Here is an 18,076-nt window from a genome sequence, read left to right as displayed (position 1 = left end):
GCTATAAAAAGTCTGCAGTGTTGCAAATGAAAAGCATGGTGCAAATGCATCTGGATGGCTGAACAATGGCTGATACGTGATGGCACACTGTGGGCCCACAGGCTGGGGGCGGGGACAGAAAGGGGCAGTTGCCCCAGAACCCCCAATTCAAAAGGGCCCTGGGCTCCTGGGCCCTTTAAATCACCTCTGGAGCTTTACTATGGCACTCCAGGCTGCCTGGGAAAGGCTAGCCACTGCCCCTTTTGGTGATGCAGAGGACAGCAGCTCCTTCTCCCCTGGCTCACCCAGGGGCTTGGTAAGGCTGTACGCCCTGCTAACTCAGAGTGGTCTCTGGCCTTTTCCTAGTGGACAGGTGTGCACATTATATAAATCAAAAATCATCAGTCTCAGAGGGGTAACTGTGTTAGTCTGTGGCTTCACAAACAACAAGCAGTCCTGAAACCCCTTAGAAATTAACATGAGCTTTCACAGGTAGTCTGAAGAAGTGGGTCTTACTCTCAAAAGCTCATGACCTAAAACGTTTGTTAGTCTCTAGGGTGCTACAGGACTGCTTATTATTTGAAAAACCATCAGATTCAGGCCCTTTGCCTACAAAAGGAAGGCAAGAGGTGATTAGACTGAGCATAGAAGCTGAAATAACTTCAGAGGCAGGAAGTAGTTTCTCTAGGTCAAGACAGGGATAGAGGAGATGAAACCATTTTCATTGCCATTGTGCCTGCTGGCCCTATTTCATGCTTAAAGAGAACTCTCCATCCTAGCTCCTTTCACCACCACATATTCCATTTACATTGAAAGCAGTTTACAACTCCTCCAGCCTTCCTGCTCTATACCACATGATTAGATGAATGCAGTTAAAGGAAACAAGTTATGATAGACCAGAAAGAGCCTGTTTCTCATTATACAAATTATATAGTTATCTCAGCAGTGACATCTCCCTACTTCCTAATGCAGGGTGAGTAGCATACAGTTCCTCTCTGTGACTCAACACCCCAAATTTTTCCTATTTGCCATTATTTGGCTGATTATCTCTGAAAACTGTGTATTTCAGTTCCTTACACCATTTTGTAATATTTCATCTTTGCAAAATAAAGCGTCTCATATCCTAGAACACTGAAGGGGGATCGGGGGGGAAGATCTCCCACCACAAAACAAACAACTAGCTTAGCTCAACTTGCAACCCTGGCAACTGAATATTAACAAAAGACAAAGCGGTGAGTGACTCAGCAACATAAACATACAGGCATTAAAATCTTCAGAACCAATTTGTTTTATGGCTGCCACTGATATATGTCAAGGTGGGTGATTTTACAATGGGCTTACACAAGTAAGCTGATGTAATATTAATGTACAGTAACAGAGAGGTAGCTGTGTTAGTCTGTACCTCAAAGCAAAAAAGCAGTCATGTAGCACTTTAAAGACTAAAAAAATAATTTATTCAGTGATGAGCTTTCAGGGGCAGACCCACTTCTTCAGATCTGGTAACAGTGCTGTACTGGAAATAGTGCTGAAAGTGACATTTCTATCTCTCTCGAGTGTAATTGTCATGCCAATTCACTTTCAGCACTATTTCCAGTGCAGCACTATCTCCAGATCTGACGTAGTAGTTCTGGCGATTGGGGTGGGGGGTCCTTTCCTCCAGGCTAAGGGGCCAAGGAGGCAGCCCTTATCACCTGCTTTCGGGGGGTTGCACCAGAGCACTGAATCTGTAAATCTCCCAGCAGTCTCTCCTCTCCTCTACAACCTCTACTGGCTGATCTTTAGAGCTGCCACCTCCTAGTAGAATCCCTTCCACATATCATGCTATTTACCGCTCCCCTAACCCATCCCCAGCTCAGGTGCCAATACCAGTGTGTGTATCCAAGGTGCAACCTCACCCTCCATCTCCTCACAGGGCTGATGTGAGGAATATAGTATGTACAGTGACTATGTGAAGTCATGTGTAAGTGCCAAGTGTTATTAATGTTTGATCAGTAGTTTGAGAACATAAAACGTCATGTACATGTTGCCGCTGTCACTATGCAAGGCCATGTGCCCAGCGAGTCAGTACTGGAAACTGAAAAATTACTTTTTCTTTGTATCTCTTTAATCCCCTTCTGGGAGCACATAATAATTAAGCAGCTTACAAACTGATATTTCTGAACATTCCCTTTTGCTCACAGTGTCTAAGTTTAGTACCAGAGAGAAGGAAAACACACACACACACACACACACACACACACACACACACACACACACACACACACGAATTCCCTTTCCTCTAGAAGTTTTGAAGCAAATTTGACAAGTCAGCCTCTGTAGTTACAGATTCCAAAAAGCAGACAAAAATTAAGTCAGAATCATATCAGTCACAAACATGGTTCGGTATTCCCCAAGCCTCACCATTTAGCTGCTTCTCTCTTTCACTGGAATCTAATTCTCCACCTATACTTGCCTGGGTGCTCGGTTGTACACACTTCACTCCCTTCCTCCAACTTATCTCCACTCCCCACAGCTCTAGCTGTTTTGCACGGTTTCTGAACTATCCTTTTCCTTCATATTGATCCCTGACACACTGTGACCTTTATTACCATCTCTGACTGTGATCCTCTGTATTAAAAGGCTACTTGTAGCCTCTCCAATTCTACAACCTTCTCCAAGTGCTGCTAGCTCTTCAGAGCTCCTTAAACGTACTTAAGAGCAATTTCTGGCCTGTAGCGCTTCCTGGGCCCTCCAGATAATCTTTAGCTTTAAACTCTACAAACTGTGCAGGGCCAGAGGTCAGAGATCCAGTCAGTCATAAGACCAACTCTGATTTCTGTAACAAGCCCTATTTTTATTTCCGAGGGTTGGGAGCCAAATATAACAATGGTAAACTAAGGCATCTGTGAAATCTTTGAAATAATCTGATATTGACCATCAGCTAAATGCAACCAACTGATGCTCTATTATAAGAATAGCTAACAAAAGACCTACCATTTTCTCTCTCAGTAAAGGTTGAACCTCTCTAATCTGGAACTCTTTCATCCAGCAAACTCCATAGTCCAGCATGATTTTAGTTAGCTGGACAACAACTTATCCTGGGTGTGACCAAGCTTCCCGTAGTCCCACAAAGTTTATTTATAGCCACTAGTCCTGGCTCTCAGTGTTCTATGCTGTTATTTAGCTGTAATTTACCCTTAAATGTCTCCTAAGATCCCAGTAATCAGTGTAAGTATTGGTAATGTACTAGAAAATATTGACCTCCTGTCGTCTGGCAAATTCTCTTGACCCGTACCAGTCAGGTCCTGAGGATACCAGAGGAGAGAGGTTCAACTTGTATCATTTCCGCATCAACTCCCTGTATTGTCTCATCCAGATGCAATTTTGCTGCTATCCCGTTCTCCCTGGCGAAATACTTTACTTTCTCTGAGCCCTATTTCTGGTTGTTCTACAACAAAGCTGAGCAATATTGGGGCATTAAAAGATTCTGCAATAAACTTATTGGCTACAACACCCATTAAGTTCATTGTGAGCTATAACTTATAACTGAGAAAAAAATTCAGCCCTTAAGTGATTGTATTGGAAAAGTTGAAATAAAATGGCCCACTTAGTGGGTTCAGTCTGAAAAAATTCCATACACTGGAAAACAGTTCAGTTTTGCTGCAGTGCTGAAAACTGCTGTGCGATATGAAAAAGATATCCGTCCTCCAGGCATCAGGTTCTAAAAGTAGAAAACCCCACAGAATTACCCTGTAAGATTTTGTCTATTCATAAAATCAAACTCAGTCACATTTCAGCTTCAGAAGTGCACTTTACAGGAAGTCATGTATCGCTCTTGGACCACAAAATTTTCCATCTGATATGTAACGTATGAACCATGCAATGACTCAAAATAACGGTCTGAGTACCTAAATGAGTAAGATAAGTGGCATTCCGCAAACTCTCTAGCATGCCAACTAATTCTACAACTTGGATGTAACATACGCAGCTTTCCTGATCGAATTTAGAACTTTTACAAAGCAGATTTTATTGAGACAAACAGCCTGATTTTCCAGAGGCTCTGAACACCCTCAATCTTATTATCTTAAATGAGTATTGCAAGTGCCCTGAAATTCAGGTCACTAATCTCCACATAATGCCAGTTCATGTTTACATGTCAGGTTTGAAAAATGGCTACAAAAGCACAGGATGATGTTTTTGTCAGGTCTTTTATGGGAATGAATTTTAAACAGAGCTTTGCATTTGAAAGAAATAACCAAGTCATTTCAAAACAAACCTCAATAGGGGATTTTTCTGAGGGCTTCAGCTACAATTCATACAACCCATGTAATATAGTTTTAAACAAATACAAACGAACTCAAGAATACAACTTGAGGAAATAATTAAACTTGTGGGTATAAATCATTCAGAGACAAAAGCTGTATGCAAATCCTCTGGTGAGATAAATTGGTGTCATGCCACTAAAGTCAATGGAGCAACCCCAAATTTAGAGTCTATTGCACTGTTTCTCTCTGGATTATCATGATTTCACGATTCACAAGTGAAATCCCATTGAAATTGCCAAGCGACATATGTATAAAGCTAAAGAAATGCTTCCTAAGAGAAGCAAACTAATACAGAAAGAAATCTTTGGGTACACAGGAATCTTGTATCTGTTGTCTGTGCTGCACACTGGGGCTACATAGAATTTCAACAGAAAGAAAGAGACCTTGTAGTAATTCTGTTAACAGCAGGGATAGAACTTAGACCCTGGTCCAAAGATACAGCTCCCTACCAGAATCAGTATTAGCTAATGGCAATATAGACCTAATGACGCATGGCTTAACAGTTTTGATTCCTCCCAAGAGCAGGCAAAGAAAATGTGTGCATGAACACATACAAATCTCTCCATTGCAATATTTACACAAGATTAATGTTGAGTCAGTTTCTGTATTGCTGTGTTAAAACATCCGCATTGTATTAATGTTTCAATAGAAGTATTTTCTTCTAGCGTCCACCTTCTTTCTATTTACTCTCTCCTGTGTCCCTTACATCTTAGTTTTATGCAAGAATGCAATCTAGTGATTTAGCATTGTGACTTGATTAATGGACAAAACAGGAGTTGGGCAATGAGGTAGAAATGCAATGAGATAAGGGCCATGAAAATTATAGCTAAAAAAAAAAAAAAAAAAAATCACAAAACATCTGAAAGGTAAACAGATTTATATTTAACTTAGTATATTTGATTTTTCCCCCTTGCTCAGAGAGAGTCCATATCAGCTTGAATTTCATACCACCCCCAGTAATTTCTCACATAGCTTCTCTATGCCCCATCTTTCACTTCCCATATAACTTTTGTAGCTAGTTTCATCCAGTTTCAGCTCCTGTAGTTGTGTGCTCTAGCACCTGCTACATAACACAATATTAAGCATAGAAATATGCACACACTCATTTCATTATTTAGTGAACTCTTCTTTTTTTTAATTGCCCCACCACATGCTCAAGGAGGGACTTGCTATATAAAATAAAATCTTCAATCTCCAGATCCTACCACATTGTCTGGAGTCAGCTGAAGGAGGAAATAGCTTTGCGTTCATGGGCAAATGCCAACAAAATGTTTTGCATATGGTGTTTGGGACTTGCTGCAGTGCACCTGCTAGTGTTCTTTTTTTGCAGCTAGTGAATCAGACTCAGCAGTTCTGGCTTATTATCAAAAGATGTTTGTCCTTTTATACATATTGAACATTGGTTTATTTGAGCGTTACCTCTATTACGTTTTCTTTGGGCTTGAAATGGAAGACCACATTGCAGGTCAGCCTGATGTTACTGTGGCTATTCCACAAGTGTTAATATTATTACAAAATCCACAATGAGTATGACCTTGCACTAGCCTTGCCCTTTTCATCTCACTTCTTTCCCTGTTGAAGCTAGATTGAGCTAAACTCTACTCCAGATGGCCTGCAACTATCAGGCATGTCAAACTCAAAGCCTACTGAGGGCTACACAAATGAAAACTGATAGGTTTCAGGGCCACCAAAGAAAAACGTATTCCCATCAGAAAGTCATAATTATTTATTAGTATAGATTATATTTTAGAGATACTATATAATATATCTTTTAGGTCTTGTTTGAATATAACACAATAATTTTAACCAAGAATTTAATATTTAATATGAATGTTTTTGTTTTATTTTAAAATTTGATCGGGCCACATGTTTGACATGCTTGATATAACCCTAGTAGTTTTACTCCTTGTGTCTCTAGAAATAAATTTCTAACCAGGAAATTTAATGCGGTTGGTGCCACAGCATCCCTGTGCTATAAGAGCAGTTTTCAATAGATCACCCCTCAGTTTCTCAGACTGATTTGAACTAAATACAACTTCAAAAACTGCTCCATTCCCCTAGCTTTGAAGAAGATTGTATCTGCACTCAGCTCCAAGTTTTTCAGTGCAGTCATACCATGATTATTTGAGTGCCAACTGTGTGCTCAGAAACTTGCCCTTGGGAGCCTCTTTGATTAAAAGATAACTGTGACGTTATCAAAAGAACATCTTTGCAAGACAGTATTTGGAACATTGAGTTAATTAAATTATTACAAATCCACTTAAACCTCAGTAAGAAATGAGTAACACTGTTGAAAAGCACAAGTGTAAAGCTTTTACAGAAAAATCAGAGTAATCTTTTTTTTATTTCTGGACAGCTATGGGTCAGTACCTGCTCTTATTCACACGGCTATAAGCAGGCACAGGATCTGATCCCTGTCCTTGAACTCTGCCAGTAAATGACAGAACCTTAAATTGTTGTTACCTTATTTTACACGAGGGACCACCCCAGGGTTTCACTCACATGGGTTTATTAAATGCCACTACTCAGGTGAAAGAAAACAGGGAACTAGCTTTCAAGCACACACCCACACACTCCTTGACTACGTCTACACGAGCCCCAAACTTCGAAATGGCCACGCAAATGGCCATTTCGAAGTTTACTAATGAAGCGCTGAAATGCATATTCAGCGCTCCATTAGCATGCGGGCAGCCGCAGCACTTCGAAATTGACGCACCTCACCGCCGCGCGGCTCGTCCCGACAGGGCTCCTTTTCGAAAGGACCCCGCCTACTCCGAAGTCCCCTTATTCCCATCAGCTCATTTGCATGGCCATTTCGAAGTTTGGGGCTCGTGTAGACACAGCCCTACCGTCCTGCACTCATACATTTACACAGGCGAACTGACAAAGGTGAACAGTTGCATGAAAACAGCAGAGGTGGCCAAGGCATAGCTGGACCAGTGTCCTTGGTTCCCTCTGCTGTTTTTATGCAACTAACAATATTAGTCTTTGAGGTGCTACAGAACTGCTTAAAAAAACAAACAAACAAACAATCAATCTCAGGAGCAGTCAGTACCATCCATCCTGGGAAGAGAGGAAGGCGTCCAGGGCTTGGACCTCCTCCTTCTTCCCCAGCCAGCCAACCCTAACTTGATGGCTAGAAGAACACACATATTCATGCCTTCCTCACTCACAGAAAGGAGAGCTCACTTCAGAGAAAGCCATTTCTTTTACAAAGGAGCAGCCAGGATTTCTTACAGGCTTATGTTATGTATAAACAATTGCTTAGTAACTTATAATACTAAAGACAGACCTAGCAGCTGCTACCAAACAAAGCTTATGAAACAAAATATAACTACATAGAACAAAGCTAAATCTATGAAGAAAAACTACTGTTACAAGGCACCGTGCTTAAAACCAGTGATGACTAGAAATTACAAAATTTACAACTGCATTGTACAGGACTGAGCGGAGGCTTTATACGTCAACTGTCACTCACTGCTAGCTTCCAAAAGCATAAGAGAGTAAACAGGCTGAGACAAATTCATAAGTTGTTCTCCTGTGATTTATTCTGTTGTAATAAGTTAAATTTAGCAAAGGATACTGAGGCATTTATAGAGGATTGGAGGCCATAGTGAAATGCTACAATTAATTCAAAAGCAGGTGAAATAAATTTTGAGGAAAGAAACTGAGCCCATATCCAGTCCATAATAAAGACATTGCATACAGCCATGGGCTCTGGATAAATCTTGTTTCTAATTCTGTTCTTTTTTCATTTTTTCTTTGGAAGCATTTTACTAGCTTCTTTCATTGGCACTTTTCAGCTCACGCTTCCCTAAATCCTGCTCTGCATGAGCCCCTGAAAAATCCTAAAATATAAAATACAAACACAAATTTAAAGAAAACAAAAAATGACACTAACAAGAGCTGAGTTTAAAAACCCACAATCATTCACACAGGCATGCCTGATTTGTGGTTACAAATGTGAGAACTACATAAAGCAGTCCCTCGGGATACATGGAACACAACCTCACGTATCCCTAATTTCGGGTAAGTCGGGGGCAGGGGGTCTTGAGTGGTGGGTTGGGGTCGAGGGGCTAAGCCTGGGGTGGATTAGGGCTGCAAGTGGGGTGGGAGGATGGAGTTGAGCCAGGGTGTGTGGAGGTTGGGGCCAGATCCGCAGGGGTAAAGGGCAGGGTGCTGAAGCCCAAGCCCTGTATGCTGTGCCGGGGACTAGAGCTCGAGCCCCATGCAGGGCTGTAGTACGCCAGGGGCTGGGAGTCCCCTGGGTGGGTTGGGGCTGAGGTGGGGCTGCGAAGAGGGGCTGATCCTGGAGAGGAGCAAAGTGGTTTTAACTGCCCTAGCTGCCTGCAGGCAGCTGGGGGGTGCTAAACCTCTTCTCCCTACCTTCCCAGAGTGTGGCTGCTGTCAGCTTGACAGCAGCACCGCTCTGGGAAGGGGGTTTTAGCCTGTCTGGCTGCTGGCAGCAGCAGACAGTTAGGCGAGCTAAAAGCCTTCCCCCTACCTTCCCAGAGCAGTGCCTAGCGCTGTTCTGGGAAGGCAGGGGGAAGGGGCTCTAAGCACATCTAGCTGCCTGCTGCTGTGGGCAGCTAGTCAGGCTGAGGGCCACGCATCTTCATGTTGTGTGAAACTCACATTGAAGTGAGGGAGGTTTGTGCAACCTGAAGACGCGTAAAGCAAGGTTTACTGTACACTCTGTAGGGCACATAATTGAACACAGCCCCTTGTCCTCTTAAAATATCTTTTCTACAATACCTTAATTACTCTAATACCTTCCATCACAAGCACTTTACTCATTATGGCTACAGCTACACTGCAGTGATCTTTTGAAAGAAGTCTTTCTGGAAGATCTCTTCTGAAAGAACTTCTTTCAAAAGAGTGTGTCACCCACCAAAAAGTGAATCAAGAGTGATCTGCTCTTTTGCAAGAGACCGTTCGCACAGCCTCTGCTCTTTTGAAAGAACACACCAAGGATCGAAAAATCAGGCACCATGAGGACTTCTCTTTTGAAAAAAAAAAAAGAGCCTGCAGACCGTCTACACCCACTTTCTTTCAAAAGAAGCTTTCGACAGAAGGCGCTCTTCCTGAAATGGGAGCGGAAAAGCGCTTTCAAAAGGAGCTCTGTCTCTTTTCATTTAATTTTGAAAGACCTCTTTTTGTGGGTAGATGCTCCGCTGGATATTTCAAGAGAGCCCCCTTCTTTTGAAAAATATTTCGAAAGAACATGTTGGTGTCAACAGGGCCTATATACAGAACCACTAAGTCCAGATGCAAGCTTAAAACTTTTGCTGTTACAGTAATGATTGCAGTTATATGTTGGGTTTCATGACATTTTTATTCGGGGTAAAGCCTTCATTGTAGATGCAACTAGCCCACCAAAAAAAAAAAAATCTGGTATGGATTATTTTGTTTGAGGAACTATAGTCACACACTACAACAACAAAGGGCTTTCTTTCAACAACCACCAAACAAGATCTTTTTTCTTCTTGCTAAATAAAAATCTGAAAGAGAAAGAATTCACATGCAACCAAAGGGCAAAACTTGATTTCTTCCACACACAAGATTTTTTTCATCCATCACTAGGCTAGCAGCAGCCTGAAAACGAAAGGATGAGGCAATCTTACTGTACTCCAGCAGATGGCAGACTGCTCTAACAAGCGGCAGACAGTACCTTGATACCAAAGCTACTACACGTGGATCTGACGCCTTTCAGAACTCAAAGTTTAATTTAAGAGCTTAAAAGACTCTTTTAAAAACAGAGGCATGCACAGCAATCAAAGAGTTCCCTGACTATGTATGGTAATTACTACTATGATTGTGAAGTGTATACAGTGTGTGCTTGGCATTTTTCAGATATCAGAAAATGCTGCATCCTGTCTTTTGTTTTTATATATGTAAAAATACTTAAATTAAAAAGCTCTCATTAGAATGTTTACTGCTGGTTATTTTTACAGACAGAGAGAGAGATTTTCAAGCCCTACGAATTTGAATGGGGCTTTCTAAAAGCCACAGATAATTGCTACCGCAGCAGTTAAGGGTGAAATTTTCAAAAGTATCAAAGGGTTGGAGGAACGCAAGTCCTACTGAAAGTTAATTGGACATGTTCTCCTAAAGTCTTTGTCTATTTTTGAAAAATCCTTGCTTTACATGTTTTGCCTCTTAAGTGTGGCTTAGCTCATGTTTGAAAGCAAATATGAAGTTCCATCATATGACGCTGTCACTTGAGAATTGTGAGTAGTGTGCCGAGTGTTCAGAAGCATGAGAGGAAGGATGATGACTTCAGTGAATTCCATGCTAACTGTTCCTTTGTTTTATTTGGGGTGATTTCATGCCTCAGCAATGTGTCACACATCCATAAGCACATCCACAGGACAACAATTCTCTTCTTTAACCATTTCTACTTCTGCTCCTCTCCTTACCCATCCATAGGTCCCTTCTCTGAACCTTCTTCCTAGTCCAAACCGCTTCCTCAGTCCCATATGCTGACCATATACATTTCTTTATGTAGTTATATATGCTACTTAAATTAGGGACCATCCATCCTGTTTTTAGTGGGATAGCCCCATATTTTAGGTCTCAGACAGGTGTGCCAAGTTTTTTTTCAAAAAAATGAGCAAATTGTCCCATATATTACTTTTATGCACACACCCAAACCAAGCTGCCCCTTCCCGGTCAGTGCAGCAGCCTCCGGCTTGTGGCTGAAGATAAAAAGCAAGCAGGTGCCAGACAGCACCTGCGGCACATACTGACCAGCAGGCAACCGGAGAGGGAGCCAGCCCTACCAGGGTAGGTTGTGGGGGAGGGTAGAGTCACCCCCCCATGTCCAGAGCTGGTAAGGGGGAGTGGAGAGCCCTCCCACCACACAGACAGACAGATGGTTGGTCAGCGTCTGGAATTGAGGAAGCAAACTGCTAAGTTTCTGATGCTCAGGGCACCAACACACACAGCCTGTGTGAGCATTCAGAGACCACTGAGCATATATAGGCCAAGAGACAGACAATGACACTGTGGCAGCCACTGGAGCCGATAAAAAAGTGAAGTGTCCCCATTTAGAGTCTAAACTCAACAGGTCGGCAGACATCACGAGCTTTAAGAAACACTAGTGTGAGGTGTGTGGGGCCCACTACACAGTCTCCCCTACTAGAGAGGATGCTGTGGCAGACAGACAGGCGGCACTGTTTCTTATGCAAACATTTTAAGTTTTCCATGCTAGGGAAGATGTGCCCTAATACACTCACACTCCTAAGACCTCTGTCTGCTGGGTAAAAGTTGCCTAAGAATGTTTCTAGGACCCGTTATGAAGAAGTATACAACAATGAAGAAAGCAATACCCAAGCTCTAGACAATACAACTCATTTTTAAATCAATTTAAAATAGAATGCTATCCTTTAGGTAAACAATAGCAGAGTATTTAATTTATTACAATTGCCATCTTCTGAAAATCCATTATGTGAATTATATTTATAAAATACAACATTTAAACAAATTATTTACATCCAGAGGCAGCTGCAATATTAAGCAATAACATTAACCATTTTTTAAAAATAAATATTTTAGTTGCTACAGTGTATGCTAGATTAAATATTTTACAGTGACTGACTTCATCACTAAGTAGTATGCTAAGTTCTAAAATATTGTTATTTCTAGATAAAATATTAATATTTATATAAAATGCACAGCTTATACAGAGACTAGTACATTGACAAATACTACACATTTCTCTTTGGGGACTGAGCTCTATGAAGTTAGTCACTAAAACGCAAGACATGTTAAATGCATTCAGTCTGTTTATCCACAAAATACATTCAGAGCCTTTGGACACAATTTATTGCACATTTTACACTGTAGAAATATTTTGTACTTTTTAATGCTTATTTCCCTGTACATCCATAACTTGTGCAGTCTAATAAAAGGAACATTTACATTCCTTCCAAAAATTTGATAAAGGCAAATGTGTCTCAAGAGACGATCCTTACCACAGATTTTCAAAACAGAAATCTGCAGCTGGCAATGGGCAGTTAAGATTGTTTTATTTTATATAAGACAACTAATAACGAGTTCTATTTCTTATATGGAACACAACAAGGGTGGCATGGTGCTTCAGAAACCAGCAAAAATTATATAACACTCGTACCTGAACAATGGGGTTTTGTGAGCCACAATCTTCACTTATATGGAGACAGGTGCATTTTGCATCATTTTCACAGTAAATTCTACTTTATTTAGGTTACAGTAATCCTGAACTCTCTACTCAAAAACTTCCCATTAACTCATCCTGGTCTCATAGGAGACACTTGGTCAATTGCTATGGAATTGCTCCTAATATATGCTGGTGTTAATGAGATCATAATCAGTCCCACTAACTTCAGTGAACAGTTTGCCCGAAGAGAGTAATTTTTTAAATGTCCAACCTATGCTTCCCTTGCTGCAGTTTAAACCCATTGCTTCTCGTCCTGTCATCAGAGGCTAAGGAGACTAATTTTTCACCTTCCTCCTTGTAATAGCCTTTGAGATGCCTGAAAACTATTATCATGTCCTAAGTCTTCTCCTTTCCAGACTAAACAAACCCAATTCTTTCCACGTTCCCTCATAGGTCATGTTTTATAGACCTTTAATCATTTTTGTAGTTCTCTGTATTAATGAAAATTGATCTGAAAAATAATCTTCAATAGGGGATGGATCAGATCCTTTCATGGTGAAATTCCTTGACAATTTTTGTTTTTAAATAGAAGCTGGTTTTGAATTGCAGCTCAAGATCTTAATCATCTTTAAAAGGTAAAACAGATAAAATGCAAGCCTTAAGAATTTCTGGAGTAACAGAGTTGTAGTGGTTGGTTACTTTTCATTGAGTTTTCAAATAAATATTGTAAATTAGAAAGTGTGTTTGTGACAAAACTGCCTAATTTACACCCTTGGAACATGTCAAAAGTATTAACATACACATTCAGTTTGACTGCAAATCAGAACAGATGGAAATAAAACTTACTAGTCATTACAGAGTCAGGTTCAGATTTGTACAGATATTTAAATATTGTTCTACTCAGCACCACAATACACAGCTGTTCTAGGAGCGTACCCCCACTGACTAAGTCACTTATATAAAATGAGACATAGGGCTTAATACATGTCCAGTTAGTGTGCAGCAACCCCAGGTGTAAATTTACAGTGGCCTAGCTTGCTTTGCATTCTCTGACCACGTAGACCAGGGTGGGTAATAAGTGTTGATGGGGGGCTTCGCCAAGAGGTCAAAGGCGCACTTTTTTAAAGAGGGGGTGTAGAGTCTGGGGTGGATGTGGGGGGAGAAAGGAGCTGACGGTAGAGGACTGGAGTACAGGAAGTAGTGTGGGTCTATGAGGGAATTTGGGTGAAGGAGGGGGCTGTGACCTGGGGCAGAGGATTGGGGTGCAGGGCCTGGAAGGGACCGAATGCAGGAGGGTGGGAAAGGGAGAGTGTTTGGGTGGTGACCTGCAGCAAGGAGTTGGGTGGAGATGGCGTGCCAGGGTTCAGGCTGTGGTCATGAGGCTCTTATACAGGCAGCTCATAGCAAGCAACTCAGCAGACCCCTCAAAGCTTCTGGCTGGTGGGGCCATGAGTGTCTCTGCATGCCATGTGCCCCATAGAGGGAGCTCTGTAAGCAGCACGTGTCTGCAAGCACAGCCCAGGCAGCTCTCATTGGCTGGTTTCTAGCCAATGGGAGCTGCAAGGAGCTGGGGACGGGGGCAGCGCTTGGAGCTCCCTCCCACCAGTGGGCATGCATTGTGCAGAGATACAAAGGCTGGCCCCAGAAGCTGGCCACTTTGCGTAACAGGTGGAGAACAGGCAGGGAGACTGCCACAGGGTTCGGCTGAGCCACAGGACACTGGTGGCCCAGAGATTGTGGCAAGCCAGATCTAAGGCATGGTGGGACAGATCTGACCCAGGGGCTGTATTTTTCCCACCTCAGCACAGACCTTGCTGCTTCATACTAAAAATATGCGTTTAAAAAATTGATACAGGCCAAGGTACTGGTCTCCTAAGTCAGTGAGACACTGCAATGTTGAGTGGAGCAATATTGAAATACCCTTACAAATCTGGACTACACCCTACAGTTTAATTACAGGGCCACAAATAGATAAACCTTCATTCCACTTCAAGCAGTGTAAAGTGACTGTATAAATCTACAAACATGTATGCTACATCTCACTAGTATCAACGTAAAGAACAAACAACATCACCTGCACCAAAAGTCAACATGTCAGGATAAGCAGGGATCACTGACACTGCTGACTGAAGGCTATATTCCCGGTTTGTCACATAAAGCAAAAGCCAAAAGATTCAGTGACAGAGGTTTGTCATGCTCACAAAAACTACTGAGCGTGTATAGTATGCAAGATCTCTCACCCTTGTAAATTTTTTCTCCTCTCCCTGCACCATAATGAAGACTATTGCCCAAAATCAGTGGTGTTAGGGAGGGATTTGTAGATATAATCTTTGCATTTCCTGGATATTGTGGATTTAAAATATAATTTTAAACTGTGGTTACAGTGTGTACAAGAAATTATTTTTGTAACAAAACAACATCAAAGACACATGGACAGAATACATCCCAAAATAAATCAGAGTTTTTTATCCACATGCCTTCTGATCAGCAAATTGTGAAATACCAGAAAATTCAGGAACCTCTGAAAATGCTTAAGACTACACTTTGTCAGCTAAATTATTGTGAAAATAACTATTTACGGTTGTTTTAATGTCCTGTGAGTTATTTACCAGATATCCTGGGGCTGTTCATGACATGCGTATTTGATTCTTCTGAGGAAAGCAGGGGGAGTCATACATTCACCCGCTGTGAAGCACAGCCCCTACTGGTGCCACTCCATACCTGCTTACAATTGGGGATGGCACAACAACACCACAAAGTGCTGTCACTGCCACCAATGCTTTACACCAGGGGTGTGCAAAGTGTGCATGGGAGGATGTGAAATTTCCTAAGGGAGGCACAGCACAATCGGCTGCTGGGTCTCAGGCTCATCCATCTCATTAAAAATATTGAAATCTGTTACTGGTTTTATGTCTGTGGATTCACGTTTTTATACCAATTGACATAGGTCTGTAGAATGTAAAAACTATTTTCCTACACGTGCAGAAGGCAGGGAAGGGGTTCATATGAACAGAACTGAAATTTCCATTGGTTTGGATTACATTAGACAGGTTGTGGGAGGGGTGGGGTCCCTGCTAATTACAGGGACAAAAAGAGGGGCCCAGTGTAAAAAATTTGCTCACTCTGGTGCTACACCCTCCCCAGGCCTTCAGTCTGAGGGCAGGCGAGGCTGCCCCCCAAACTATATCCATGTGAAGAGGTGGACCCATCCAAGTCCTGTGCCAGTGCCGCTGCCAGTTCTACATAGGCTCTGGGACCCTGCCACTGGCCCTTTAAATCCACTTACACTCCCTTAAGCTGTTGAATGTGCATATGAAGTTCCTGTTCTAGAAGCACTGTCTACAGCGTGGTTTCAATTGTTTAAGAATAATTGACATCTGGGGGAAGTGGTTGATGGGAGGCAACTTCATCCACAAAAGCTGGACCAGAACACAGGAATTGCAGTACAGTCATTTCTGAATACTACAGCTCCAGTCTTGAGCACTCAGAGCTGGAGGAAGCAATTACTTAGGGCCCTGAGCAGATCAAGGGGGACCCCCTATGCGCTTCACTTCACATGTTTTATGTGCAGGAAAGCCAAAATACTCCCGCTCAGGTCACCCAATGAGACAACACCACCCCTGTGACTACTGTCTATACTAGTCCCTCACTGTGTGGGAGCAGTGACAAAACCATCTGTGCTGGTGTATATGGGATACAGGCTAGCTCGGATGAGTTTCTGCATCTGGAACAATTTCACCCAATAAACTGTATTTTACAACAAATAACTTTGTTAGATCTTCTCACTCCCCCTCACACCAAAAGATACTAACACGTTGACTCTTGGTCTATAGAAAGGTTAGTTTAAATATATGCTTTTTAGATTACATTAACATTCCTATCATTTTTCCCATAAATACCAGGAAACATTCCTCAAATTATTTTCCTCAAAATTTGATAAAAAAAATTCATCCTTGGTTGATATTTTTGGATGAGTTAGTTCAGAGTAGGTGTTTATGGCTGTTTGACTAATCCCTGAAATAGGGATACTTTACAAAAATACCACCAAATCTTAACTATAGAGTTGCAAATGGAGCTGTAATGATGAATATTAAAAAAGAGGGCGGGAGAGAGAGTCATATGTTTGCTTTAGCTTCACAGTATATATAAATATTCATAGGTATATTCTTTTTGTTTGGCTAATTGATAAATATAGTAAAAAAAAAAAAATAAATGCACTTTACTGTCATATAGTCTATAGTATTCTATGGGAAAATACCTAAGAAGCTCAACGAATTTGGTCTGTTTTTGGTTTGAGGATTAAATGAATGTGGTTTCTTTTGCATATCTGTCTTTGAACCAATACATTCCATTAACCATATATTTTGGTTTTAACTAGAATAAAAAGCTTACAAGTAATAAAATAGCTTTAAAATGTAATGTTTCATAGCTCAGTTCTGCTATTTTCCTAATGTCAACTTTTATGCAAAAAAATCAGCATGAGTTGGTGATTTGCTTTATAAAAACAAAAACACCAACAAAAAGCTGCAGCTGGTTGTAGCCAACAGTGAAGTTATTTTTCAGTGCTGTGGTTTGGGCACTTAAATACTGCACTGTGTATATATGAGGTAGACAGGAAAAAAAAAATCACATGTAAAATGATGAAGCGAACGATTCCTTTTTCCTTCCCCCAGATGGCTCATTTAGGCTTTGGAATCTTCATGTACACAGAGCTGCGAAATGGTCTTCTTAATGCGGAGCGCAGTCAGTCGAGCTGCACCATTAGCATACCAGCATTCGCGCATTATTCTACCCATGATTCGGAGTGCCTTAAGACAAAGAGGGTTAGGGTTACAAAAATCCACTACTTTAATGCAGTGAGTAAAAAGAAATACTCCAACGCAAGGTACAACACAACTCTGAAATGCCAGAAACCTGGAAAGTTTTGTTTTGGTTCAGTCAAAGAGACCAAGTACTTTGATATTCAGTGCTGTAAGGCCCATTTCACCATATTTACCTTAAAAATGCCCCTTTCTTGAACTCAGCAGGGGATGGATTTTGTTTGGGCTTCAGGGGATGCAATATAGTGCCCACCTGAGATGAGAGGTGAGGGGGTGCCCAGAGAACTGCAGGGAGTGGGAGGAGTAAAAGAATGCATACAAGGCAAAAGCAGGACTGCCCACATCTCTCAGATCTGAAGACTTCCCACACACTTGAAAGGGGTTCAAGTTAGTGATTGGTTCCAGAGTGAGCCAACCTGCATATTTAAGTCCATCCAGGTTTTTCAAATGGTCCTTGCTTATGCCAGCTAAAAAGCTAGACACCCAAATCACATTGAAATACTACTGAAGTCTGACACTTAACTCCTTTCGGTTGCTGTGCAAATCCCAGCCTTAAAGAATCAATTTATACACACTTCCAGGATGAGTGAAAAAAACCTCACCTCACAACTTTGCCATTGATTTGGGATATTTGGTCTAAGTTTCTGTTCACAAACTACCCTTCTCATATCTTCTATGGAGGGATCTGGAGGCACAACATCATAATAAGGCAACTGGTACTCGTCAATAATTCCTAGAAGAGAAACAAGAAACCATAATCCCTTACCAGATTCCATTCTGAATATCACTGTTCTTGTGCTCACTTGTTCAGATATCCTCTTGAGCTCTGGCAT

At 41.5% G+C, this 18,076-nt stretch overlaps 1 protein-coding gene across 3 annotated transcripts in view; it reads right to left on the bottom strand.

Annotated features, from left to right (window-relative positions):
* Positions 1–11,630: 11,630 nt before the first annotated feature.
* Positions 11,631–18,076, bottom strand: part of ACVR1C (activin A receptor type 1C) — a 53,696-nt gene continuing 47,250 nt past the window's right edge. For all 3 annotated transcript variants that reach the window (XM_075001217.1, XM_075001218.1, XM_075001219.1), the window contains 2 exons: positions 17,846–17,976; positions 11,631–17,231 (listed from right to left, as the gene is read on the bottom strand). In XM_075001217.1, the coding sequence (XP_074857318.1) occupies positions 17,106–17,231; positions 17,846–17,976 (257 nt within the window). In that variant the 3' untranslated portion in view covers positions 11,631–17,105. The remainder of the gene's footprint in view (positions 17,232–17,845; positions 17,977–18,076) is intronic.

Source organism: Carettochelys insculpta, chromosome 8 (genome assembly GCF_033958435.1).
Source record: "Carettochelys insculpta isolate YL-2023 chromosome 8, ASM3395843v1, whole genome shotgun sequence".
NCBI lineage: Eukaryota > Metazoa > Chordata > Testudines > Carettochelyidae > Carettochelys > Carettochelys insculpta.
This window is presented reverse-complemented; position numbering and strand designations above follow the sequence as displayed.